At 41.3% G+C, this 27318-nt stretch overlaps 1 protein-coding gene across 2 annotated transcripts in view; it reads right to left on the bottom strand.

The window, feature by feature from the left end:
• Window positions 1-5628: 5628 nt before the first annotated feature.
• dock10 (dedicator of cytokinesis 10) overlaps window positions 5629-27318 on the bottom strand; it is a 43131-nt gene continuing 21441 nt past the window's right edge. Inside the window, exons 19-56 of one of the 2 annotated variants that reach the window (XM_038693463.1) lie at window positions 27216-27308; window positions 26927-27050; window positions 26677-26798; window positions 26394-26477; window positions 25330-25422; window positions 25024-25142; window positions 24622-24691; window positions 23088-23201; window positions 22860-22931; window positions 22580-22726; window positions 22220-22303; window positions 21972-22068; window positions 21783-21815; window positions 21347-21525; window positions 20614-20730; window positions 19669-19786; window positions 19450-19571; window positions 18484-18598; window positions 18093-18159; window positions 17695-17742; window positions 15154-15255; window positions 14498-14610; window positions 14298-14413; window positions 13495-13632; window positions 13221-13403; window positions 13003-13113; window positions 12699-12914; window positions 12531-12588; window positions 11712-11813; window positions 10982-11088; window positions 10686-10808; window positions 10475-10588; window positions 8957-9103; window positions 8607-8817; window positions 8321-8511; window positions 8140-8240; window positions 7041-7179; window positions 5629-6614 (exon numbers count right to left, since the gene is read on the bottom strand). In XM_038693463.1, the coding sequence (XP_038549391.1) occupies window positions 6567-6614; window positions 7041-7179; window positions 8140-8240; window positions 8321-8511; window positions 8607-8817; window positions 8957-9103; window positions 10475-10588; window positions 10686-10808; window positions 10982-11088; window positions 11712-11813; window positions 12531-12588; window positions 12699-12914; window positions 13003-13113; window positions 13221-13403; window positions 13495-13632; window positions 14298-14413; window positions 14498-14610; window positions 15154-15255; window positions 17695-17742; window positions 18093-18159; window positions 18484-18598; window positions 19450-19571; window positions 19669-19786; window positions 20614-20730; window positions 21347-21525; window positions 21783-21815; window positions 21972-22068; window positions 22220-22303; window positions 22580-22726; window positions 22860-22931; window positions 23088-23201; window positions 24622-24691; window positions 25024-25142; window positions 25330-25422; window positions 26394-26477; window positions 26677-26798; window positions 26927-27050; window positions 27216-27308 (4338 nt within the window). In that variant the 3' untranslated portion in view covers window positions 5629-6566. Of the gene's footprint in view, window positions 6615-6639; window positions 6862-7040; window positions 7180-8139; window positions 8241-8320; window positions 8512-8606; window positions 8818-8956; window positions 9104-10474; window positions 10589-10685; window positions 10809-10981; window positions 11089-11711; window positions 11814-12530; window positions 12589-12698; window positions 12915-13002; window positions 13114-13220; window positions 13404-13494; window positions 13633-14297; window positions 14414-14497; window positions 14611-15153; window positions 15256-17694; window positions 17743-18092; window positions 18160-18483; window positions 18599-19449; window positions 19572-19668; window positions 19787-20613; window positions 20731-21346; window positions 21526-21782; window positions 21816-21971; window positions 22069-22219; window positions 22304-22579; window positions 22727-22859; window positions 22932-23087; window positions 23202-24621; window positions 24692-25023; window positions 25143-25329; window positions 25423-26393; window positions 26478-26676; window positions 26799-26926; window positions 27051-27215; window positions 27309-27318 lie in introns of those variants that run through there. The other variant, XM_038693462.1, reaches the window with a different exon arrangement.

Here is a 27318-nt window from a genome sequence, read left to right as displayed (position 1 = left end):
TTGTTTACCTGCTGCATTTTAAACCAGCAAAATCTGCAGTATATTCAACTAGAGGTAAACTGCACAGAATCCAGCTATATATCCAGACTTAATAAATATACTTAAGTGGGATATTACTGTATTATACTTACCCACAATATAAGAGTGAAATACAATGTTAAAAATAAATGAGACTCTTAAGATTTATCAAAACAATTCATAACACAGCATATGTCACAGGTAATAGCTTATAATGACCGTTAAAGGGGCCTTACATTATTTTTTATATTAATATGCCAAACAGAAGTATATTTACAAGGAACCTTCCATACATGAAAGCAAAGACTACAGTGTGGGAAAATACACTCTTTAGGAACACCGTCAAGAAACAAGTCACATGTTTAAACACACGTGGGCCCCTTGACTACCCATTTAACTGTACATTGTGAAAAGAAACAAAGATGAATAAATAATGAGTGTGATGTTGCTCACAAGGCCTGGCCACAACTGTCCATAAAAGAGTTGTCACCTGCAGGTGTGCATCTCACTCCAAAAACGACACCCCAGGTTGGGAGAGGAGTCCAGACATCTGATCCTCGCTGCAGAGGGTCCCGTGTCTCATCACTGTTGACCGGATGAAAACAACACCTGTAACCAGAGTCGTCTGTTTGTGTGGTAAGGTGTGATAAAAATCGGTCTGCTGGCTCACTCAGTAAGAGCCCAATCTACACTGACCTAAATGAAGAGGCTAACCTGTTTTTGAGGCCACAGAGGCTCAGTTCATGTGTGCATTTTGTCTCATGGCCACAGCCAAAGTCTTTGAAAGGACTGTGTCCTCTCTCAAGAGTCTGTCTCTGTTATGGAAGCCAGTTCGGTGATTTTAGGCTCCTCCTGGTGCTTGGTCAGAACTGGCCGGCTGGTGTAAATGTCATCCACAGGTAGAAGGAATGTGACAGTTTTTACCTTGGCCCTAAAGGGTCAAATAAATCACAAGTTGTATGGCTACAAAACTGCAACTTAGGAAAAGGTGTATAAGGTGTAGGTTTTAATACGTTAAAACTAGTTAAAATTAATTAATCTCTGCTGTGTCAAATATAATAAATAAAACCAATCTTGATTTAAGAATGTTGCTTTAAAGCTACATTTCTGAGATAAAATGTGCATGACATGCCTGTACGTACCTGTTCTTGTGTACAAATTCCTGCAGGGAGTGCCGGTTGGTGACTTTCCCCACTCCTCCTCTGGATGAGTTATCAAAGATGGGGTTCCCTCGCTGGATTTCTTCTTGTAGCCTTACCCATCCAGACTCACTCCGTTGTACCATGTCAGTCCTTCCCTCTCTCGTGGTTGCCCCAGACAGGTTGGAGCTTATAGAGTACCTTCTGACAGTCATGACAGTGTTCTCTGTGAAATAACATGGAACATGATGCATTGGGATGGATGCATTGCAGAAGTAGTTAATAGAAAGTAAACACTGAGCAATAATAACTTTCCATTCACTTCAAATAAATACATGGATTTCTTGTCCACATTTTGTTTCAGTTTCTGTGAATTCTGTTTTTGGATATCTTGGCTCTTGTACCTTGCTCCTGATAGTTCTTTCTTTTAATCTGTCTCTTGTGAGACACCAAACTTAATAAAAGTGTGATACTAAATTGTTGGAACTAGTAGATTACTGGTAGATAGCCTACAGATAGATTACAATCATCTCACTTCACACCAGACATTATTTAATAAATCACTTCCTTGTGTGCTAGAGGAATGTGTCATAACTTGGTGTCTATGGTGCTATTTTGATAATTAACTGGTTACAAGCAACCAACTGTGCAGTAGGGCCCTTTGTCTTACCTTTGTATTGTCCCTCCAGGACTGGCGCAGACGCGTTTCGCCTCAGGTTCACATAAGGGTTTTCCTCCATTCCAGCCCGCTGCTCTGCTGCTGAAGACGCCGGGGTGCCTTCCCTGTGCACGGCACCAAATGACCGCTGACCGTAGTCTCCACGCAGCTCCCGGTTCTCCTCCTCCAGCTTCTTGATTTCATCGCGCATCTCCATGATGACCTGCGCCAGGCTGCGCGTGCTCTCCATGGTGCTGCTGCTGCGCTGCCAGTACCACGGCTTCCCAAAAACCTGCGGGGAGTCGTGCAAGAGAACCTCACCGTGCTGCTGGGGTTTTAACATGCTGCTCCCGAGGCGTAGGGCTATGTGGTCCTCCAGATGTGTGCCTGGCTTTGTCGTTTGTACCTCAATCTCAGTCCAGATCTTGCTCATGGGGAGATTATGTCGCCTTTCACCACTTATACAGCTGACAGGGCTCCGGTGATCGGCCAGCAGCACACAATGGATGTTTTATTAATCAACCCCCAGCGTCCAGTTTCAGGAAAACTAAGCAGGGGTCGGAAATGAAATGTGCACTGCACAAGAGCTTGAATAGCGGGAGACCTACTGAACCTGCAGGATCACTGAAATATGCGTGTTTCTGACAACGTTTTGGTGCTACAACATGTGCAGCAACTTCATATTTAAGCTCAAGAAAAGATGGGGGAGATAACATATTTTTTTGCACCTCACACTTCCTCTTATAATGCCTGTGTCTCCGTTGGGATTACAATATCCTCCCTCTAAAAGATTAATTAAACCTGTCAGCAAAGATAAATCTAGGAAGGAAACTAAAAAAGGCCACCTTTCATTTCTTTCTGTTCTGATTGTGATGCAGAAGATCATATAGTATTTGCAATGGAGGGGTTAAAAATAAGGTAGGCCTACAATTGATTAATTGCACAAATATAGACTGGTTGTCTTTTTTGTCTTTGTCACATTTGTGAGCCCATGCAAAGTGAGGTTTCATTCATTTCACAGACAGACTGGTTTGGTTGGCCCCTAAATTAAGCCTACTAAATATGTGGTCCTCTCTCTCATGAATATGGATGTTGTTTGATAAAGGCAGAGGTCAGGGGGTTAACTCTGATGACAGGCAGTCTTGGAAAAAAACATAAAAACAAAACAGGCCTTTGATAAATAATAAGAGAAGGAATCACTGCAACAGACATCAAATACAGGCAAGGCTGCACACAAAGGAGAAAATTACAGATAATTACACTCAATGGGGCTTCCACAGCTGTGATTGTATGGTCAGGTGCTGCAATGGAGCTTGTGTGGGCACAGGTTGTAACCCGTTATTAATATAGACCAAACTGTCTCTGAGAGCTCCCGTAGCTTAGCTAGCCTGACTCTAACATGAGAAGAGGTATAAATTAAAATATAAAAATATTGCCAGGAAGAGCCATTACCTATCAGGCAGGTTTGAGACATTTTGTCACCTGCAACCTGGACTGAATGGTGCTGGCTCAGAGCAACCTGACCCTGCCAGAGTCTAGGCCACTGGGAGGGAGACAGGCATACACAAGCCAGTCTGTAGAGGAGAGAAACCCAATCAGCCCCCTCTTTCTGGTTCACAAAATAGGCTACAGAGAGGGAGGGAGGCAAGAGAGATGAGACTTGAGGAGGAGAGAAATACTGATTGGCTGAAAGGAAAGGGGTTTGTGAAGAAGAGGCAAGAGGTCAGTGAAACGCAATCTGCTGCCCCTCAAGTTTGCAACCACAGAGGGAGAGTGAAGAGACAAGAGATATAAATGTGTCAGCTGTCTTGTCAGGCAAACATAAAGACAGACAAGTGAGAGAGACAGAGGGCTGCATGCTGTCTTTCACCAGCAGTATGTTCAGAGCCACTTAACCTCTTTTTATGTGCAGTGCCCCAACCCCAGGCTGAGCATCAATATGTAAACAGCCTCTCTGCTGCACTCTCTCTCTCTGCATGGTCAGTAATTATACCCATTGGAAAAAAACTGACACCAGATCCCGTGGAAAACTTTTCTATGTCAGATCACATTTTAGGTTTTAATGTCATTTCACTTTCAATGAAACCTCAACCGCAAGTTTTATATTCTTCAGTTATCATAAGGTTTCTGCAGGTTTCTGTCTACATCACTTTATTTGCCACTGGTCTATATGATATGCATGCTTTGTTAATCAAATACTCAGACCGAAAGAGGCCTGTTTGATGTAAGAAGAGATCTATAAAACCACACTTCTATGTAACTTCTTCATGCCAAAGCATTGTATGAAAGTTTGAAGTGACTTATGGATATCCCAATAACAAGTTACTTTACCCTGGACCCACAGATGTTACCATTTGCAGTTACAGAAAGGCAAACAGAGCATGAACAGTAAATCTGCAGACAACACTCTGACACACAACTACAGACTATACCAAGAGTCCTTTTAGTATAGGCACACAAAATACTGTATATAAGGGAGTGTCAAAATGGCTAGTCTGCCAATAAAACTTCAGAATTAAAATTTTATATTAAACCTTACTTACAAGGAAGTCTAGAGGTAACATTCAGCAAATCAGATGATTACGTGACTGAAAAGAAGAACAGACGATTCAAAAAGTCACCTAATTGTCTCCCTGTTATCAATTAAAACAAAATCCATCTCTTTACTAATTCCTATTTTCAGATGGCTTCCTAGCAGCCCACGCACTAGTAATATAGTCTGCTTGGGGCATCAGTTATGGGTATAGTGAAATATAGAGAAATATAGAGTCGACAATGAAGATGCAAAGCACAAAGGAAAACAGAGCTCTAGGGTAAACACATTGGAGAGTGGAGTGTGAAACAGAGAGACCAATCAACAGACCGACAGGCAGCAGTGATGATGAGAGCCTCTAGGCTCCATCACATCTAAACAAACTGGTCCAGTTTGGATTCATACAGCTGCCGACTTTGTTCTGACCCCTCTGACTTTGAAAAAGAAATCAATGATCCAAAACAAAGGATTGTTGCTTTTGGAGTTTGTCCATTCATTTTAGGCAGGATTGCTACAGCAACAGCAATCTTGCCTTTCTGAATTCAAAATATGTTGAGACTCTCACACCTATCTTGTAGTTCGATATGCAAAGGGAAATATTTTAGCCTGCATATTACTCTAGACTTTAATACTTAATAAAATGTGATAGCAAACAATACAGAGCAAACTAAAGAATGAGGGTATGAATAGTGAACATTTACTGTACAGTTTCACACATGAAAAATGGTTTACCTCCACTATCCTTCTGTTGTACTGCTGTTAAAGTCTACCGCTACTGGTCTACTACTGTATGAGTTAAAATTCAAAACAATATAGTTGGTATTTGGAGCTGATGGATTTAAAGAGTCGCTGCTCCATTGACAAAGGCAAAAAGTGATTTTTTTCTTTTTTGTTTCAGGCTGAGTTTGCTCATTACACATTTCTATTTCACACGTTTCCATCTATTGTACATGTGAAGGACCTCACAGTTATCTAGCATTAGCAGCTGCTTAGTCTCAGGCCCAGTCAATAGACAGGATATGAGGGGCTGCTGTGCATAGCTTCAACCAAAGCATAATTTCATTTTAGAACGTTACTTTACTCCATTCAACATGATTGGAAACCTGGTATCAACATACTGAGTGACGTGAACTATAGTGAGAGCAAGTGTGATCTGATGGTAAGGTGCAATGCCAAATGAAAGAATAGAAGACTTACAATTGTAGCAACACTGACATCATGACAGTGGATAAAGAAATGCTGATGAAAATGAATTTTGGACATTAACAAAATTTTATTTAAATGTTATACATAAAACTTTAGTTTTTGTTCTTTTTTAAATTCAGCTAAACAAATATTTATATATTTATTTTTAAAAAGAAACATTTCAAACATTTTAAATATTAATATTTCTTATTTACAATTCAAAACAGAACAGGAACAGTAACAATGCAGTTTCAATCATAAAAATGTTACAAAACATACTTTTTTTGTTTTGTTTCCTTTTCAAAATCGGCAAGCTGATATTTCCAGAATGTTAGCAAGGATACAAAGTAGCAATGTGGAGCTGCTCTACATTCAAACAGGAACTGGAGGTGCGTTCAATTCTTCAGATGCTCGCTTAAAGACCTGTAATCCAAATCTTTGTTTTTTTCACATCAGTCATCAGTCAAGACCTCTTGAGATAGTTTAAAGTACAATGATATTCCACAGAAAAATTGTAAAAACTGTCATCAAAATGCACCAGAAAGCTATATATTACATACTGTATAAAGCTGAACGCACCCCAAGCTCAGTAAGGTCACTGTTTTCTAAAGGGACAGGGTTGTGGAGAGAAGGCGCATGTTGTGTGCATGTGTGTATTTGTTTGTCAGTGTGTAAGCTAATGAATCAGTTGGCAGGGCAGGGGAATCCATAAGACACATGGATCAAGTCTCTAAAACCAAAACAAACGATAGCTAACAGTCCAGCTGGCCTGGCCTCTACTGTAGATAGTCAACGTTCAACGACAGGACTACAGACTATCACGACCACGGTCTACACACTTCTTCCTTTGTTTTCTCTACACTCGCCACCAGTCACAGTTCCACTAGCCCGCTGCTCCCTGCAGCAGGAAACAAATACAGTCAGAAAGAAGCAAATGAGCCGGTTTGAGGCTCAAACTGGCACCCCAAAGCCATTTGGGGGGGAAAAAATGTCCTCACTGGCACAAAGAATTTCTTGTGAGTCTATTGGTCATTCAGAAGGCGCTGTGCCGTTCCGTTCCTGGTTGTCTTGTGTGAGGAATCTGGGCAAGAGCAAGAAAAAAAAAGCTTGCATTGGAACAGGAAAATTCAAAAGGAGGTAAGCATCAAGACTAGCATGCTCTTGAATAGGTTGGTATAGGCTGGCATATGGGGAAAGATAAAGTAGGGTAAGCAAGTAGTAAGGTGAATAGATGTTGACTGATGACATGACATACCAGTCTTAGAAAGAGTGGACAGAGAGCTGTTAAGGAGAGATGAGGTACTGGCAGCAAGAGCACGTTTTTGTAGCTGTAATGAGAAAAAAAGTTTGAAAGGAAGTAGAGAGAGCTATGAAGTAAAGCAGAGGCTGGTGTCCATGAAAATGAGCAATGTCATAAAATAATACATAGGAAAAGATGATGCTCATTGTGCATGCCAGACAAAAAACAGGGCGGTAATGACGCTCATTGGTCATTGCATAGTGAGACCTGTTCATTCATAATGCCAGACAGCTCAGTCAGCATGTCCCGGTAGTGAGCTCTCATCTCCTCCTGGTACTCCAACTGGTCCTCCTTGATCAGACGCTCATTCACATCCAAAGCCTGACCACAGGCTTCTGCAAACTGCCTGCAGGGGGCAAACAGAGTACTAATTATTAATGCTGTAATCATGCCATTGAGCGTGACCTTTAATGATCTAGGTTAGGATGTTTTCCAAAAACATTGTCAAAAACTATTAGGCTCTAACAATTTCTTGCCATTGATTAAACATAAACAAGTTTGCCTGATGGCTGCTTTTAACACTGTTAAGAGTTTACAGGTTTTCCTGTGTGTTTTACACTATTTCCTTCACTTTTATTTACATGTATTTGACAAAGTTTGACTTGCTTTAAGATATTCATTATTAGCGCTGCAAATTAAACCCTTGACCTTTACTCATACGGGTAAGAATCTCAATCTAATAATTCTGTCACACTGTCATAATCTGTTTAGCTGTAAAAATTATTTGTTGTTGATTTGTGTTTATTCACACATAAAATGGAAGTTCTAAAACAAGTATTCTAAACTACAGAATTAAGCATGGTGAGTGTGGACTAATAAACACTGGCATAATTGCTTTTTACACTCACAGAGTGAGTTTACACTCATGAAGAAGATGCAGGACAGTTTTTCTTTCAATTTCTAACATTTTTATACAGATATACTGTATTTTGTTAAAATTTTGATTTCCTGAATCCTTTTTTTATTGATTGTAATTCACATTATGTAATATGTTTCAAAAACATATCTGCTGTTGTATCAGCAGAGTTTGTGGATCTTGATAACTACAGATGTGTTGAATTCAATTTCTCATGTGCACTTGCATGACATACTGTATAATAATATAATGGTCTCATTTTGAGGTTTAGGATTTCTCTGACTATATTTGCCCTGACAGATCTCTCATACAAATATCTTGGCTTTATCAGCAAATGCTTACAGTGGACCAAAGCATATAAATTAGCATACAATAACAATATGTACCTACTGTGTGAAGCTACGAACAAAAATCATCAAACTTTGCAATGAATTGTAGATTTAATCCTACCTGAAGATCTCCTTAAGCAGTTTGACCTGGTTGTCTGGATATTTCTTGGCATTCTTCTCCTCTAAAAATGCCCTGGCATAAGCCATAGGCCCTGCATTCACCTGAAAGGGGAAGTTCAGATGTGAGACAAAACAAAGCACCCAAATTCACCCAAACAATGTGTATTTGGAAGAGTCCCCACCTTGACACTGACGCTGCCCTGCAGTTTCAGCTGCAGCCGAATCATGTCCACCTCCTCCATGTTGCAGAGCTGGTTGAGCTCAGAGACTTTCCGTGACATCTCATCAATGGCTACCTCAATCGGGTTCATTTCTGTGCACTGCTGCTCCACCACCTGGATACGCTTCTTTAGGTATGGGAAGCTGGAACTCGCTGGAGAGAGAGACATCAACAACCCACTGGTCAGACCAGCTCTACATTATAGTTCCCTACCAGCCTGTTGTAAGGAAATGTAAACAAACACATACTGGTCAATATGGTGCGTCTCTTGCACTGCTCCTCCACGTCTCCGTGTTTCTTCCCTGACAGAGTGAACGGCGTCTCGAACACAAAGCGGTTGATGTTGTGATGCCTCTCAAAATCTGTCCTTTTGTCCTGTTGTTCTTTCTCATCAAAGTAGGGCACCACGTACGTCACTTGAACGTAGGCAAACTTGGGGTCGAGGTCTTTAGGATTTACCTGTTAGTGAAGAATGTTAAGCAATAGTAGTAATATAATTTTTTTATGATGTTATATTTCAACAAACCGGTGATTCACCAAGAACTGGCAATAGTTGCTAGGCAAATCACTCAAAAACAGACCAAATTCAGTCATTTACCTTATTGGAGTCCTGGATCATCTTGACATTATCCGCTCCAAACTTGTCTGAGTAGAGCTTGAGTAATCTCTGGGAAATTTCTGACAGCCCTGTCAGCTTTGGCTCTTTGTAGATGAACTCTTTGCTCTCCTCCTCCTCAAAGAAACCCTACCAGAACAGACACATATACACACAGTCATTAGAGACGCCTATTACCTGTATGTTTGTGTGTATGCAATGCAAGTGCAATATTTCAATGATGTTACATTTGGCTGTTGCTACACGCTGTATAAGTGACAGAACAACGCAGCCCTAACAGAATGTCAGTGTTAAGTTCTGGATGGGAGAGTTCAGAGGTCATTTTCAAAGCAGCGTTGGAGTCAAATGTCAAAGGTGAATGAGGGTTTATTAAATAGCATCTTCCTGTCGACTGTGGCTATGTAACACCAGCTCTTCTTAGTGTTTAGGGAGGAAACAACATCATCATTGGAGTTTATGGGAAGTAAAATGGACCACAGCAAGCTTGATACAAACCCTTCAAAGGGGAACAGCAGCAGGTATTAATAGAGGTAGAAGGAGAACAGAGGTAAAAGTGGTTAGCACTGAGGGAAATGGAAAATCAAAGACATACAAAACTTACCGCAATCTTGATATAGAATATAATTAAAAAAAAGGAAGAAAAGAGCAGATAGAAACATTAAGGACACTGACAACGTGTCTCCTTATCTTTCCATCTCTATGGTTCGCTGACAACACATAGTATCTTTCTCCTCCTTTTTTCCCCCCAATAGTGGTAAGATTTCATATTCTCATTACCGGCTTTTAAACTGTTTCTTCACTCCACAGCTCTGCATTGACATACACTGACATTTTATCCCTCATTAACAAATAGAAAACTGTGTCAACGATCCACGTTCTTAAAAACCAAGCCCGAACCGCATAGTGCTCCATCACAGATAAAACCATGGATTCAAAGATAAACCAGGGCACAATTCCCCTGTAATATTTAATATGCTGTTACCATTTCGAGAGTTAGCTCACCCAAATTACAAAGAAAAATATTTTCCTCATGTTCCCCGGGTGGCATCAAGCTATGCAAATATTTTTTTTTGCAGAGGTACTGAGATCATTGCCACTGACTCTACTGCCACCGTAGCTTGAGACAACCAAAGCTCTGAATAAATACATTGGAAAAACTAAACAGCAAAGTATCTTTGCCGAAACTGTGTCTTATGAACAGTAACATTAAAAAGAGGTGTTTCCATTGAATCCCAAAGTAAACAAATAAAAATACATTGTGGTTTGTGGAGTAGGACGTGCTTGCTAAGACGTACTTCCTAGGGTTTAAAGAGACATACAGTATTTTACTAGTGCACCTACACGTTTACATTTTGGTCTTCATATAGGACTGCACTGGTAAAGTGTATCTGTCAGCTGTAGTGTTTCAGCTGTAGCACTAATAAGCAGCCATAGTTGATTGTCTACATACACGCCCATGTAAGTGTGTACTGTGTGCAGTAGGAATGATATGTCGCTCACCTGTCCATAGAAAGCTACACGGTAGTAGCGACCAAAGAGCCGCTTTTCTGAGTTCACCACCTCAGTCACCTTGAGGTAGGAGCGATGGATGTCATAGTACAGCTCTGACAGTCTCTGTGGGCACACAGAAACACACATGCAAGGTTAGACTTAGCTCAATATGCAGACACACACACACACACACACAAAGAGTGGAAGGGTTAACAGTTACCTTAAAATCCCTTCGCTTTTCAAAGACAGCAATCACAGGTTTGTTGATGTCAGCGATGAGTTCGTGTCTCTCCGATTTCCACAGATAGTCCACACACAGCTCCAGCTGTTCCACCAGGGTGTCCTGCACAGTACAGCAACATCAGGAAGCATATTAGAGCGAAAAGGGAAACCCAGCTCCTGCCATGCTGCTAGCAAGTCACACCTTCTCAAACTGGAAAAAATTGTAATGATTATAAAATGTTCCTTTAACTCGTTGTTTGTGAGGTTTGTTCAGGATCAAAGGCTAACACTGACCTCAGTATAGGGTGTGTCTTGTGTACCAGTGTCTTCCTTCATGGCACCCTCCTCCTTGACATTAGGGCTGATGCACAAGAACGCCGCCCAGCCCATTGAGAACGACGCTGGGGTTTAAAGCAAGTTAAAGTGACATCAGTGCGTTGTAATTCTATAGATACGGACTTTTCAAGTTCACACATTATTGCTAGTGTTATGTTGAGCTTTTAAACATACAGCTGCATAAAATGCATCCAACACATATATTCTTGTATCAACATACAAGTTTTTTTCAGTCAAGCATTCCATTTTTGCACACTCCAACAAAATTAAAAACATCAAATGTGAGCGTGTTTCTTATCAAACCCCAGCGACACTGATCATCTTATCCAGTGAGACTTGAGCAAACAGTTAAGGGAAGACACTGACAGTAAAAAGTGATAATCTGACACAATCTCATATCATAAGGCAAGAACAGTGGTCCTCAATACATTTAAATGCATAGTATAATACACAGTGTAGTAAACCTTATCCATCAGGGGAGTGGTTAAGGATGAACTGGCACCAGACAACCCCATGTCACTTTCATTCCAAACCATTTTTGGCAGTTAATATTAACACGTTCCACCCAGTTGCAAGTGGTTAACGTGCTGGTGCACACCCACTCCCTCCCACACTCCCTTGTCTCTCCATCATTATGTTGTGAACTCCCAAACCCACCACCCAGCAGGCCCCAGGCGCACACACTCACTGTCTTGATCTCGGGAGGTAGTTAGTAAGGAGCTACAGTTAAAGACAGGACTTTCTTCAGGGGACACACTGGACATCCTGGCCTTGTCAGCTCTCCAGTAGCCTGTTTGGTAGGAGCGGAGGAGGAGGAGGAGGAGGATGTTTATAAAGTTCAGGTTCCACTTGCTTTTGTCTTTTATGCTCGAGGACAAGGCTCACAAATTAGCCGAGCTGCTGAGCTGCATGCTATGTGAGCTATCGGCACGCAGGCTCTGTGCATAAAGTGCATGTGAAAAGATGCTGGACGCGTACAGCAAAAGATAGACACATGCTTAGTCTGTGTGAAGAAGCATGCACACATAAGAACAAACAGATATGCAAATGGAGGAACATGCAGCACAGCAAAATGTGTAGACATCAGTCTCTAATTCTACGAGAGGTCATAAATGGGAACGGTATTTGGATGCAAAGACAGATCTGTACTATCCTTATTCATCCCCCATGAGTTCCTAATGAATCTTCACCATACAAAGCACACACTCAAGTCACCGTCAGGCACACACATCTACACCCATGGTGATATTAAGGGCTGATGCCTGAGAGTTTCAGTAATTTGTAGAGAGTTAAAATAAGCATGTTAGCAGATAAAAAGACAGGTTTGTTGATTGACAAAAGATGGCTGTGTTCGGACTTTCTGGTTAGAAGTTACCATTGTCACAAATGATGCATACAATAGCAACAATTTCACTGCCTTCTCTTATGCACAATAATCTGTACATACACACACAAGCCATGCTGCAAAAAGAAAAGTCAAAGCAGCAGCATTTGTATGTGCACTAACCTCTCCTCTTCAGTGATTCAGCTATCAGAGCTGAGATGTGAATGTAGCACATGGCAGCCTGAAATTCAGTCAGATAAATTACCATCACATACAATTAATATTTCAATCTAAAAGCCATTTGTGAAGTTTTTGAGGTAAGAGCAACCTAAAAAGTGTAATATTTAGAACCTCTGAGAGATCGCCGTTGCGAACGTGAACTTTCGCCATGCTTTCCAGCCAGGTGCGTCGAAGCTCGGGGGTGCTGGCATAAGAGTTGGCCAGACTGTACTGAAGATCCACCAGCATCTCAGGATCCTTCTCATGCTCTTTCATTTGCGCCGTGGCCATCAGAACTGTCCTGATCCGTTTGGTCAGGTCCTTCACCTCAGCAGGGAATGGAGTGTTCTGGAGAAAACAAAAGTAGAATGAAATTTCACTATGCATCATTCCTATTGATAATAAAGCTGTAATATAACCTTAGAACCAGATCTACCCTGAGCGGTGCATCTCCGTTGGCAAAGTTATTGATGATAGCCAGGGACTGCTGAAATCTCGAGCCTCCAATGCCAGCATCTGCTATCAACTGGCTCACTGCCTTGATAACCTGAAGTGGATAGAGGAGTGTGGGGTAAGGACATGGTTGCACTGAAGCCACGATTCACAAAACACGCAATACTGGAATGACATATTTGTACTACATTTCTCACTGACCTGCAGATGTGAGCGGACTATAGACTTGCCCTTGGTGAACTCAAAGTTTTTTCTCATGAAAAAGTACAGCAGGGCAGCTGCCTCTGTCTGCGTGGAGCTGGAACGATGGTTACAGCACTTGAGGATCTCATAGCACAGACAGCCACACAGGTCTGCCTTACCCTGGAAGAATGCACTGGGGAACTACAAACAGAGATGAAGATGAAACCACGCATTAGAAGAACAGTTGGGATCTTTACTTAGATGTTATATGTCGACATGCCGTTTGTTGGACCTTTTGTACAAAGAGCCTGAGTGCAGCGAAGACATGCCGTAAAGTGGCGGTTGATTGGTTGATCTGAAAGAAGAGCAAGTAGGTGTCCAGCACCTTCTTCATCAATGCATTTTGTCCATCATCCAGCAACAGCTGCTTCTGTATGAATGTGTGGGGGAGGGGTGGGGGGGGGGGGGGGCAGAAACACATTTTACTTTCAAAGTTTCAACAGTCAGTGTTCTTCTTCTAGAGAATTTTACACTTCAAAGTACACTTTTTTTTAAACTGGATTCTCTATTAGCCTCCAGGTGGCAGTAGAGTGACACTGGCTTGGTTTTAGAATGTGCATGATGTGCATTACAAGTCATTCTGGAGCATAAACAACAATGGAAATTTCATTTGGACATAAAAAGTTTTTATATTTGTTTTGTGCTTTACAACAATGGTGGCAGATGAGAACAGCATGCTTTCTTTTCTTGTTATGTTTTTATCAAGAAGTAGAAACAAAAATAAGAGTTGAAAACCTCTTTTGCAGTTACAAAGCCAAAATGTAACTTTATTAAGAGGAATATAAAAAAAATATTTCTATTGTGACATAGAACCATTAAAATAAACTTGCAGAACCCATACATTTAAACTGATTAGTAAGCATTCACATGTAATTAAACATTAAACAATATTTAGAGGCTTCACATATCTTAGTGTACAACAATATTGTATATGCAGAGCATAACATTAATTAAAATAGATTCCCCCTTAAAAAACAGAAAATAGATTTTGTGAAAATGTAGTTTCAGGCTATAAACTATGAAAAGACCACAGACCTTGTGATGGTGAACAAAGAGCTCTAGTACATCCAGCACAGTAAGGGCCACCTCAGTGGACAAGTTTGCCTCGATATCTGTAGGACTCAGGGTGTCCCCATCCTGAATATTCCCGTCTGGAAACAGAATGGCATATATGAAAAACTAGAATCCATCTCAGTAACTTCAAATGCATCAAAATCTGTGTGTGTGTATGTTACCTGTCTCCATCATCTGCAGCAGCTTAGGGTTGGTGAGAGCATTCTTGCCCCTGATAATGGGCATGGTTTGGGAGCGAGCATGTCGGTGACCCTCCCCTCCAGATGATGCCATCCTGGAGGCAACAGCAGGGTTCAGCAGCTAGTATCGATCACAGTACTTACACGTATTATTTAATACTTGTTTAGATTACACTGCAGAAAATGTACCGCTAAAGCTAGTGCCAACGCCAACCATCTCTAAAGATTTAGCACATTTTTAGTAGGCAAATGTGAAAGGCATCCATGTCCCAAGGACATGCTGTTATAGGGAGTCTTTTAACAAGGAGACGGAAACTGGCAAATCACACAATACACTGCAAGTATGAGGAGGGGCATGCTGAGAACACAGTCACAGTCTATAACATGGACGCACACAGTGGTCACACCAAAGATGAAAACACACAGGACAAGTCCAACAGTTCATATTGTTGTTATAGGTTGTACCTGTTTTTAAATAATCTAGAGTTTCTTGCTATTAAAGAAAATATTTACGTTTTGAGCCAATCACCAGACATCATTAGCATTAAGAACAATTTCAGTAACCAAAGACTCAGTATCTTTAAACAGTTTCACTCTGTCATCATGGCTGAGGTGTTTTCCTGGTGGAGGGTGATTACCATTGTGGGAAGAGGCTTGAGTGTTGAGAGGGGTGGTTAGAGCCCTTCAGGGTGCCATTGGCCTGCGTGGACTGGGCCAGCTTTAGTGCCGCTGCTAGCTTCCTGTTCACGAGCCAATCACATCAAAGCTAACATTAGTTAGTTTAGTTGAGACCATCATTGTTTAGTGTCCATCATCATCATCATCATTAGTCAGTTATATTAACTATGTGTGGCATGTGCGTATCTGCTCGATCATGCCTTTAATAAATGAAAAACTAACCTTACAGTGTACATTTTTAGCACTATTTGTGCCCTTTTGTGACCTATATATTCACACAATGTCAACATATTTACAGCAGCTAGGTCACATTGTATTGCTGTAAGGCTAAATGAAATGCTAAAAGTATACAGGATCTCCAATTTGACCTTGATGTGATGAGAGCGGCTAGAGTCAGAGAGAAAGATCAAACAACTCATATAGAGAGGGAGGTCAGCCAGATGGAAGGTTAGTGGCGTAGCAAATGGTTTTAGTTTGTCATTAGTATAATATTGTGTGAATGTTAAATCAACTCTTTGCAGAGTGTTAGTGGAGAGTAGAGGCTCGAGGTCAGCGTAAAACAGTGGACAGCAAGGAGATTAAGATGCATAGATGTGATGAAACCAATAGTCAGTTAAGCTGCAGCACAAATCAGCTTAGTAACTGGATCTCAACAAATAGATTTTGAACAAATCATGTTTTTATAATTCCTAACTGAAGCTCTATCAGAAAAAAAACTACACAAAAGCAAATGGTGCCTTGGCCACTACTGTGTAACTACTACTGTGTATGCCAATCAACGCAACTGCCTCAGAGCCCATTAAGGAAACTCAATCAAGCCACGCAGCAGGTGGAAACCAGCCAGTCATGAGGCAGGGTGTGGAGACAGAGGGCTACATGGTCAACATGCAACATCAATGAGGCAAACGTGTTAAAGGATGTAAAGAGCAAACAAAACTAATACACGGTACCAACATACATTTCCTGTTTATTTTTATGTCAACACAGAAAGGGTTACTAGATGCAACAGAATATCAATAATGTGACATTGACAATCCATTAACAGCAGCAGCATGCACAGAAGGGCGTGGGGCATGAGGCATGCACTGTGGTGGAGACCACAACAGCAAGGTCGAAGAGGGAGAAAACTTGTATGTAACATATATTGTGTATGTGCATGAGTGCGTCTGTGTCTTGCAGTAGCTAAAGTCAAAAACATGGCTTGAGTTAAGGAAGTGAGTCTCCCTGCACCAACACAGACAGAAACAGGCTACGTGAGAAGAATGTCTGGGTTTAAACTGCAGCATCGCTGGATATCTTCAAGGCCCTGACAACCTATTTTCTCAATGAGCTTATTACGAGTATCCCATGAGAGTTGGACCGTACAAGAACATAAAATCTTCAGCCAAATTGGGAACAATATAGATTTCTGTATTTGTTTCCGCTGTTCTCTGCTCACCAGTTTAAGTGGGTCCAAAATAGTAATGAATTGTATGTGCATGCAACAATCAGGATTTAGCATTTTAATCAAACTGCAGACAGTTGTGGGGTTGTTTGCTTTTGTTGCCAGGCTGCTGTCACTCAAATGTGATCAAATTTGATTTTCAAGGGCTTTAATGACTGCATTGTTGTCTGATAGGCTGGCTGACTCCCTAGTGTGCTGGCTGGCTGTACACTGCTAGAGTAATTCATCGCTCCTGAACTTCAATGGGTGCCCACACTGACTCAGCCAGGCATCAAAGAGCTAACAGAGAGAGACACTGAGACAGACACAGGCGTAAGACTGTGAATCCCCCATGGCCTGGTATTACAGACGAATGTTAAGTAGCTAGCAGCACCAGACAGGCTCAACTACGTCTGACAGCTCTAGCTATGCTTCCAGCTATCTTTATTCTGTTAATGCCTCCACACACAGTAAAGCAGTGTGTTCTCCCAGCCTTTTGTTGGCTAACATCTCAGCATCTTATTGCTGAAAGGAAAAAGAGGGCTAATTTAATTAGTTGGGAGGAACCAGAAGATGGAGGAGCCTAGCAGTGCCAATGGCTCAGCTCCAATAAGCGCGCGCACACACACACACACACACACACACACACACACACGATAACATCCCCCATCCTGTCCTTGCCAACTACTACAGTACAATATCCAACAGCAAGATCCATGAGGTTTCACCTCCCCCTCTTTTTCTTTTCTTCCTTTACCTCTTCCCCTCCTGAAGCTCATCCCTGAGCATGCACACACGCATTCAGAAAACATATCAGTATTTGCACTAGTTCTACTGGTTCATTTATTTGCGTGTGTTTGCACGTGTCTGCGTGGCTGCATTTGCACATGTGTGCATTCATGTGTGCGCATGATTATATGAATTATATATCAGTGTGTGGGGGTGTTACAACCTTTGGCTGAGGCACGTATGTTGAATTAATAAGCTGTTTCCATATTGGTGGCTTTACAATGAATGCATCTGAATAAGACCTGGTCCAGCTCATTGTCGGAGAGAGCAGTGTGGAGTAAAGACTCACCTGGCTATGTGGCGTTTTCCGAGGAACCTGAAGTGCTGAAGACACAGCCTGGAGAACAGGAAAATGCAAAAATATTGTGGGTGAAGGGCAAAGGTTTGCTTCTTTTGATGTGTTTTGTAAGTTCAGAACACAGGATAAACAAAGTGCATGTGATCAAACTGCAGTCTCACAAACAGGAAACAGTTAATTAACTATACTGTTCAGCGGATAGGGAGCTCTCATTGGAATTACAGACTGTTTTTCTCTCTCTTGCTTTGTCATTACTTTCATCTGTTCCCTTCTGGCTACATTTCTCCTCTCATTCTCCCGTCCCCATTCTTGTCTGTCTCAATTTTTTTTCTCTCTGTGCAAAGAGTCAGCCTAAAAGGAGCTGCAGTAAGAGAACGAAGAGCACTTACTCCAGGATGTTAAAGAAGTCTGAGATTTCCTGGTGAATGGCCCGGTGCCAGTAGGATACCAGCACATCTGGAAACAAAAGACAACATCTAACACGTCACAGCAGTACTTTTATACTGAGCTGGTATTGGAGTGAGTCAAACAGATCCAGTTCAAACAGTTAGCAACAATTTGTGTTTTAACCTGTAAAAAAGCGTAGATATCTGGGATTCGCCCTATTAGAACAACTCAATAACAGAAAAAAACTACTACTGTCTAAATCTTCTGGGTCTCTGTTGATCTACCATGTGGGAAACCCAGAATAGTGAATATAATAACCGATTAATAGCATTTACAAGGCTCTACACTGCACTGTGAATCCTCTGTATAAATGTTTGAAATGTCATTTCATACCCTCAGATATGGTTTTCATGATGTGCAAAAAGCACATGAGGAGGCTGCGGGTCTCTGCCTGGTCCAGCTTGTCACAACGAGAACCGTAGCCAATGAGGGACTGCGGCCGTGCAAACTAAGGTGAAACATCCAGACAAAAATACAGTCAAATCTACACTGTCAGTATCAGGGTTGTAGCTAGCATTGTGAACACTGAGGTCGTGTCCTCAGTGCGTGCTTGTGGTAATTTGTGGGTTTTAGCAACCTGGAGGGAAACTTGAATATAATGGCTAGTTTACAAGCTGATTGGGTACTTTCAGATTCTACTTAGGCAATAATACATGAATACAGGTTACAGCAATTCCCTGCCAAAATTGGATTCCAGGCAATGTGAAGAAGGTTTTGAAACATTATTTATACTTTCATGTTGGGAAACCAGACAGTTAACATTATAAATGAAATATAAGAAATATAAAACATAAAACAATTTTTTGAGTCTTGCTCAAAGCATCTAAGGGCTGTGGTGGGGGCTGTTGGAAGGACCGATGGCTGCAGTACCTTTTGGCCAATTTTTGCCTTTATTACATCGTATACAAAGATGACGACATGTAACATAGGCCCTTGGAGGGACCTTAAAATTGCCATTACATGATTAGTCGTGGACTTCCTGGACGCCCCAACTTCACTGTGTCTTTAGTTGGAATTAGAGCAGTGTGCAAAAGTCCACTTGTACACCATCAGTGGTTTAAAATGAAAGCCAATAGAAGTCATATCCATGATCCATATATAATGTAATTTTTATCATGAATGACTCAAACTGAAGAGGATACACAGTATGTATCAAACACATACAACAAATATATCTAATGGAGTTAAGTTCTTTAGACCTGCTCCTCTGCCAGAGTCAGAAATAAACACCATATGGGACGTGTCATAGCACAGAAGTCTGTGTCTCTGCTTTGTTAAATCTTTTTAACTTTTTCTCACCTTCTCACATCCATCCATCTTCTCACTGTTCCTGTCACTGTTGCTAGGGTTGGAGTCCACGCTGATCAGAGAACCCCGAGAGTCGGCCTGGTTACCCGAGGGAACTGCCATGGATGAGAAGGCTGTAGGGGGAGGGGGTATCAGCTTCAATGGCCTCATTCACACCTTTTTTTACATAGATACAAGACAGCTACACACAAGGACACCGCACACTGCTACCTGTGATGGAGTTGAGTACTTCTTTGCAAAAGGAGGCATCCACGGAGTTGCCATGGCGGGTAACAGGAATCACGCCTCCAGCCACTCCTACTCCTACACTGAGGTCATCTCGAGAGCCCTGATAGGGGTGCAGACAGTGGAGAGGACTTATTTAAAAGAAAACTATAAAAATTAACTAAAAATATTTTTTCCTCCACATGAAACTTATTGTTTTCTAATCCAGGCTGTTATTTCTATTAGTTATGAGAACAAGCTGCAAATATTGCAAAGATTTCAGACGCAACTTTACGGCATCATGACGGCAAGCAACACAAGTCTCATCAAAAGAATGTATTTATATGAAAATGTCAAACAATTTCTATTCTTACTTATCTTACAGAGACAGTAAACATTCAAAGTTCCATCATGATGACCATTGCACTGACCCTCATCAAGCTCAACTTGCAGGATGATACATGTCCAGTATTCATGAGGAAACAAAGTTTTGTTTACAGTGTGGTGGAATTTAAATGAAAGAGGACAGACAGAAAGACAACAATAACTGCATCCAGCAAGACTGTATAGTTTTGTTGATATGCCTTCCAGTCACTGTAAACCTTTAAGAACTACAGCAAGAGCCGGATACAGAATGGATAATGAATGTACAGTAAATGGTCTAATTGAGGAATTATAGGATTTATATAGTTGTTAAAATGACAGTGAAACTTGCGTTGCTTGCAAGTACGCTGGTGTCAGTTGTGTTTAGTAGAATCTTAATATCACTGCAGTTAAGTAGGTAACATGTTGTCAAATCTAATAGGAATGCTATCAAACTATAGAAATATGATCAACCCTGAAAGATAATATGTTTTTTACCTGCAGGAATATGTATGAAACTGCACACAGTCAATCAGTACAGCGCACAGAGAGTCAATCAATCGTATCATCTTTCATCTTGACTCTTACTTGGTCACTAGAAGTGAAGTAGATGGGGAAGAGGTCCCTGAGGAAGAATCGAGGCATGTTGTCCAGGATCAGGCCGTACAGAGGCAGGTAGAGGGATGCAATCCTTGCCTGCTTCTCCTGGAAAGGCAGCCAATGAAAAGGGGTATCACATATTGATCATATTTATATTTAAAAATATGTGCGCATATTACCAGCAAATTGACACGCTCTCTTATTTAGAATAATACATTTAATATTGTTGTCACTCAAAGTCCCCTTACCCTAGAAACCTAAAATTGCACCTACAATGTGTCGCTGGAGACTCATAACTACTTAATTAATAATGTATTTAAGATTTGATTGTCTATATCTCTATGGCCTTTGGGTAGTCCATGGAAAACGTCAATGCAATTACATAACATCTAATATATCCTGCCAAGAAAATGTTGTGGTCTTTTCCGAAACATGCTTTTCCTGGTTTTTCCCCGTTTATTTGGCCTCTGCACACATACAGCCCTGCTGTTGTGTGGTGATATGGCAGTATTTGGTAGTATTTGACAGAGGGCAGATTACTGACTCTGCCTGATCTGGGCATTCATTAAGGCATCTTCCCTGCCACTCGCAGCTGCTTCGAACAGTCACATGTCAGTGTGTATGTGTAATGAGTCACATAGGAAGAATTTCTACTGCAAACTCATGACTCATTGTTCATGCCTTTTAGTTTTTTTCCCATGTAAACATCTGTTCTGGCTACCTTGGTGGCATAGCGTGCATCCAGAGAGTGTTTGGCCATTAGAGTCTTCAGGGTAGCCAAGGCTAAGTGTCTCAGGTCCTGCTCGTCCTGGAGAGCCAGGCCCAGTTCCCGCAGCAAAAGCCCGGTCAGGAAGTGCTTCCTGCAGAACTCTCCAGTCAGGTTGTACTCGGGCACTGACACTGAGGAGAGGCGGCATAAAAGATTCACATTTTGAATGGAAAATGAGCTGAGCTGCACAGAATTTATATAACGCCCGTGCCAATATTTGCTTTCCATCAGTGAGTTCATTAATCCATTTTCTAAATAAAAATCTGGTTACGGTGAGCAAATAATGTGACGAGCCAATTTCCCATGAATTTCATTATCATCACAGCACTGCAGCGCACACTCTTGTCGCACGTGCAACATTAAAAAAGGAATGGGTGAACATATTTACCATGAGTACTTTGTGGCTCTGGAGATGCATGGTCTGACATGGACAAATAGCCAGAGAAAAATGACAGAAAGAGAAAGAGAGAAAGACAGAGTGTTAATAGACAAATGAGAGTGGGAGCTACTCGATGTATGATAGTTACCACTTTAACACTGGTGTCACTGAACGGCAGGATACGACTTGGGCCCTTACCTGTGATGCGAGCAGAGGGTAAGGGCAGGCTGAGAGGGATGTAGTGTTCGTGGTTACACACCTCTCTCAAGAATTCAAATTTCAGCTCACATAAGATCTACCAGACACAAAGATATTGTTGCATTATATCGCTGTGTCTTGTTGCAAACTTAAAGAAAGCCAGTGTGCTGAAGGAATTTTCATTTAGTGATATATTTTTATTAATCAGTACTGTTTCCCTGAAATCAATTCCAATTCTTTTTTTTTACCTTGCTGTCAGTAGCAGTGATCATGTTTATGTAGTTGCTAATCAGTTTGAATGTGAAGCCTCTGTCCATGAGAGTGAAGCAACGCTGCAGAGAGACAGACAGAGACCGGAGATCAGACCCAACATCAGCTAGAGAGACAGATCATTTAACACAGATGGAGGAATCAATAGGCAACAATTGTAACTGGAAACAATTTTCATTTGCAGACTGATTATGCAGTTTGTATTGATCCCTCATAGAGCGATATGCAGTAAGCTTAGTAGCACATTATGTTTCCTTCCTCTTATGAAACTCTCTTTTGTAAAATGTTTCTGTCAACATTATCATTTAAATCCACGAGACATCACTTTGTGCTCCCACCTTGACAAAAGCTGCCACAGCTAGGTTGGCACTGCGCGTCTCTTCTGCCAGGTCTTTGTTTTTCCAGAAGATGTGTTCGGACACTGTCTCCACCAGGGTATCCACACGGCTCAGGTAGGATGAGGGGAAACGCTGGGGCCTAGGAAGCTGTCGGGACACACACTCAGTGTAACATATATATGCACTGTGTCCCAGGTCAGATTAAACAAATGCAAACCAAGAACAAGTGTTCTCAGGAATGGTAGACTCAAGGGCCCCAGTGTAGAGTATGCCACCTTACCTTTACCTTGTCGGAGTCAACCAAATGCTGGGCCATAGACTTGACAATCAGCTCAAAGAAGAACCAGGAGAACTGAAACCAGGAGAGGTCAAAGCAAGGTCAACTTTGTTCCAATACATATCTGTCTAATCAGGTCCAGCATGAAAACAGGGGAGGCATGCATGACTTTGTTTGCACTGATGGACCTTAGAGGCATTAACTTAAGAGTAGGTATGAGCAGAGACAAACCTTCAGGACATTCTTAACTGCTGCCTGCTCATTGCTCTTCAGGTCAAAGGTCATCCCCTTCGCAAGCTCCTCATGAACTGTCCTGAAGCCGTGGGCATCTGACTTGAAAACATACTACACACGGAGAAAAGGAAAAAAGGAGACAGAGGTAGTCAGTTAAAGGTGAACATACATTACAGCAGCAAATAACAATTCTTTTCATAATCAAACTTAGTTTTTTGGGCATTTTTGGGGGCAACAGTAAAAAGATGGCAGGATATAAGGGAGAGGGAAGTGTATGCAACAAAGATCCCCCTGTCCAGATGCCAGGTGTGTTGCAGTTCATGCAGGCAAATACTTTCATAACTGGTTAATAGTTGATTTTTCAAGCAAAAATACCAAAAAATGTTAACAAAACATTAGAGAATTTGCTGCTTTTATTTGTCTTACCTTATAGTTAAATTAATATTTTGGGAGTTTTGGGCAGGTTGTCAAACAAAACAAGACATTTAATAGCATGTGCTAGAATATTTTAGTGGACATTTTTCCACTTTAGGATGTTTCGTAGATGATTAATTGATTTATCGAGACAATAGTCGGCACCACCAGGGCACCCCATTCTGCTGATTATTTTCTGGATGAAAAAGAAAAGAAAAATAAATCTGTATAATCAAAATACTTGCTCATTCATTGTTTCTGTTTCACTAGTTGCACTTATACACACATTTACAAATACTGTAGATGCACGTGAACAAAAAGACTTACACAGCATCTTGAAATAAGGCAAATTAAATATTTAATAAAAATCTAAAACATGTGTACGGTTTCAAATTATATTATAGCATACTCCTCAATTCATGCAGCAGTGACTTCAAGCCCCTCTCTTTCCCCCTTCTCATTCAACACACACACACGTGTTCACACTCACATGTACGCATCCACACACACTCAGCAGTTTAAATTGGGCACCACTACCGCTGAACATCATGCCAATCTGTTACTATGGCGACCCTGCTTCCATTAGCTCTGCTAGTTCTCTTCTCTTACCTCCCACCATTCGTCTTTGCCACTGTCTCTTTAAGCGCTGCAGTTTTCATTTACTGCGGCCAACATGAAACAGGTCTTGTGGTTTCTCCAGCTCTCTTCTCTAATTCTCTTGCTGATTTCCCCACTAAAACAAACACGCCTTGTGTTTCTGATTGAGCGGGCTAAATGTCCTAGTTTGCCTCCTACTCAATCACCCTTTCTTCTTATTCTTATTCTTCTCTCCCTACTTCTCTGTGTGTGTTTGCAAAGTGCCATGGGCACGTGGCCCTCTCCACACTCCTGCTGGCCCAAACACACACACACATCCAAACACAAGAAGTCCTCTTTTCCATTTTTTCCCTCCTGAATTGAAATAGTGTGTGCCGAGATTCCATGTTCATGGAAAACAACTGCTCTCCAAATTATAATACGATCTTCTTGAGCACAGACAGTCCTAATGGCCATGCAAAACCAGACACACTTCATTCTAAGGATTACTGCAAGCACACCACCCACTATGTTATTATACCTTGATATAGGAGTGCAGGTAGTGATCCAGGTTTTCTTCATGGCATTTTGCAACAATGTGGACCAGCACTCTGAAAACACAAGCCAACAACAAATAGTTTTCTTAATTACAGCCCTTATACTTAAACAATGACAGAAAACAGTCAAACATTGACACTTCTTCTCCTCATTGTTTCTCTTCAAAGGCTGGCTGTTAAATTGTTTTTTATGACACTGGATGAATCAAACAATGAAAACCAAAATAAGTCAGAAATAAATAAATAAAAACAAGATATGGTGTTTTAAACAGTTTTTACAATTTTACATACTATGTGTTTTTTTTTAACTGTGTGCTTTACCACATCCACTGAGCCCCCACCACGATGTGAATCCAAATGTTGAACATTGTAGCACCACTGCCTACCTGGTGGTGGCAGTCGTGACCTCGTCATTGTCATTCTGAGTCAGGACCTTGAACAGTTGGTTGAAGAGCACTGGCAGAAATCGGATGATCACTGGGATTCTCTCCATACTGAGAAGACCCTGGGGAAGGGTGGAAAAGAGGCGTAGGAGGGAGGAAGAGGTGGAGAAGTTGGAGGATGAGAAGGGTGGAAATATATAAAAAACACAAAGCATAAAGAGTATGTAAAAGTGGTTAGCAGCCAAGGCCTTGTTTTTTTCTAATTCACAATAAATTAAAATTGCGGTGAAATAGTGTCTTTTCTCTGACCTTCAGGCAGTTGAGGAAGTTGGAGGTAGGCGGTAGCGAGAGGTCCAGCTCTCTCTTCTGGCACTGCTGGAAGAATCTGTTCAGGTGGGGGTCCTGGAACAGAGAGAATAATCCATAAAAGTCAGCAGTCAGCATCTGCAGTAAGACTTAGTGGACTGGTTTCTCTTTAACAAACAGTTTATCCTAAATGTGAACTTTACCACTTTACCACATCAAAATGTCATTGAGTGGTTCGTTCTCAGCCTCGTCTCAAGCACTTCAAGTATTTTTTTTTAAAAGAACATGAAATAATCACCATGGTTATTGTGACAAGTATTTTTTTACTCATGATACACTACAGAGGAGACATCAGTATCCATCAATATTTTTACAAAACATTAAGACCTGTGTTTTCTCTAGCTTTTTGAAATGACAACATATTGTACTGTTATTACTCATTACTCCTTTTTTTGATTCTATCGCTAACTTGTCTGTCAGAGAATTTTTAAATGTTGTTTATATATCAATGTATTTCATAAGCCATCGCAAGTGAAAGTAGGACAGAGGCGGATCTGATTTACAACCCCCCCAGCCAATCAAGAGTTTGCTGTGCAGCACTCCAAACATCCTCTACTGACAAATTAGAAAAGGAAACCGTTATTCTATCCACCAATGCTGATTGTGCATCTTGGGCTCACATCGTTAATTTGCTTTTGCATGCTGCATAATTTGTTTAATTTCTGCATCTAATGGTCATTTTACATCCATTTTACAATTCCGGTTTACAGTTAAACCCCATTCATTTAAATTCTGCAGGAGAAAGCTGAGATGGAACAGCTTAGAAAATGAAAATTTCCTCATTTCGAGGTAACATGCCCCTTTGTGGATAAACAGTGGATGTCCTAATTCTGTCTCATTTTCACAAGGATGTAGTGGATGAAACAATCGGTAGAGAAGCCATCTTGCCATCCATTTTCTATACTTCTTATCCTGTTACAATTTATGTAACCTATCCGAGCATTCACCGGACAAGGTGCAGGGTATACCTTGGACACCAACTGGAGAAACCCAGGTGATGGTCTTACCTGAGTGTATACTGTGGAGACGACATTTGTGGACACTTTGAAGATAGCTTTTCCTCCATCGACCCATTTCACATCTGCTCCATTCTGTAAAATGGGGAAAGTAAGGATGCCGCCAACCCATGTTCGCTCCCTTCAAACCCTGCATTTATCACACGCTGTAATGCTTAGTACACTTCTTCTCACAGAAATGAATGTTTCTATTATTCGGCAGTATTTTTAATATTTATACACCCTGTGGCCTTCTCCCTCCCTCTATCACTTCCTTCTCCTTCCTCCCTCTGACCTTGGCATTGCTGGCTTCCTTCATGGCCAGGTATCCAGGCGGCAGGTTACAGGAGACAGAGATGCTGAACTCCTGAGATGACAGACGGCCTTCTTTGAGGAGAGGCAGCCAAGAATACCCCACTAAAAAGACACACACAGAAATACAAAATGGTGATATACTGAATGGTGGAAAAGACCAACCACAGAATAACTTGCTGCAAAATAAAATGTTGGACCAAATTACAGCCCCGGATCTACCACCGACTCACCTGGGGTCTCCAGCGTTTCTTTCCTCTTAGAATTCGTCTTAGCGTTGATGTCACACGTGACATGGTAAAAGGAGAAAAGAAGGTGGTGCTTTTCATGAAGCTGAGTCGGAAGCTCAATCTTCACCTGGAGACACAATAGCATGGAATGGATTTTTATAATGGGCACAAAGGAATGCTACAGATTGGCAAGCATCTTCTTGTTCACGCTAAAGCTAAAGATAAAGATAAAGTAAATCCACTTCCAGGTTCTGATGATATCTATGTGGCAATTGCCCGTTCTATCTATTACCTCATCGTAGAAGTCGGGGTTCTGGGAGTGATGCAGGACTGTGGCACAGGCTGCTGTGGTGAAGACCGGACCTCCCGCCTTGCCATAGATGCACTAGAAAAAA

Source organism: Micropterus salmoides, unplaced genomic scaffold (genome assembly GCF_014851395.1).
Source record: "Micropterus salmoides isolate LMB-PRFRI ecotype aquatic unplaced genomic scaffold, ASM1485139v1 Ms_hic_scaffold_3, whole genome shotgun sequence".
Taxonomy (NCBI): Eukaryota; Metazoa; Chordata; class Actinopteri; order Centrarchiformes; family Centrarchidae; genus Micropterus; species Micropterus salmoides.
This window is presented reverse-complemented; position numbering and strand designations above follow the sequence as displayed.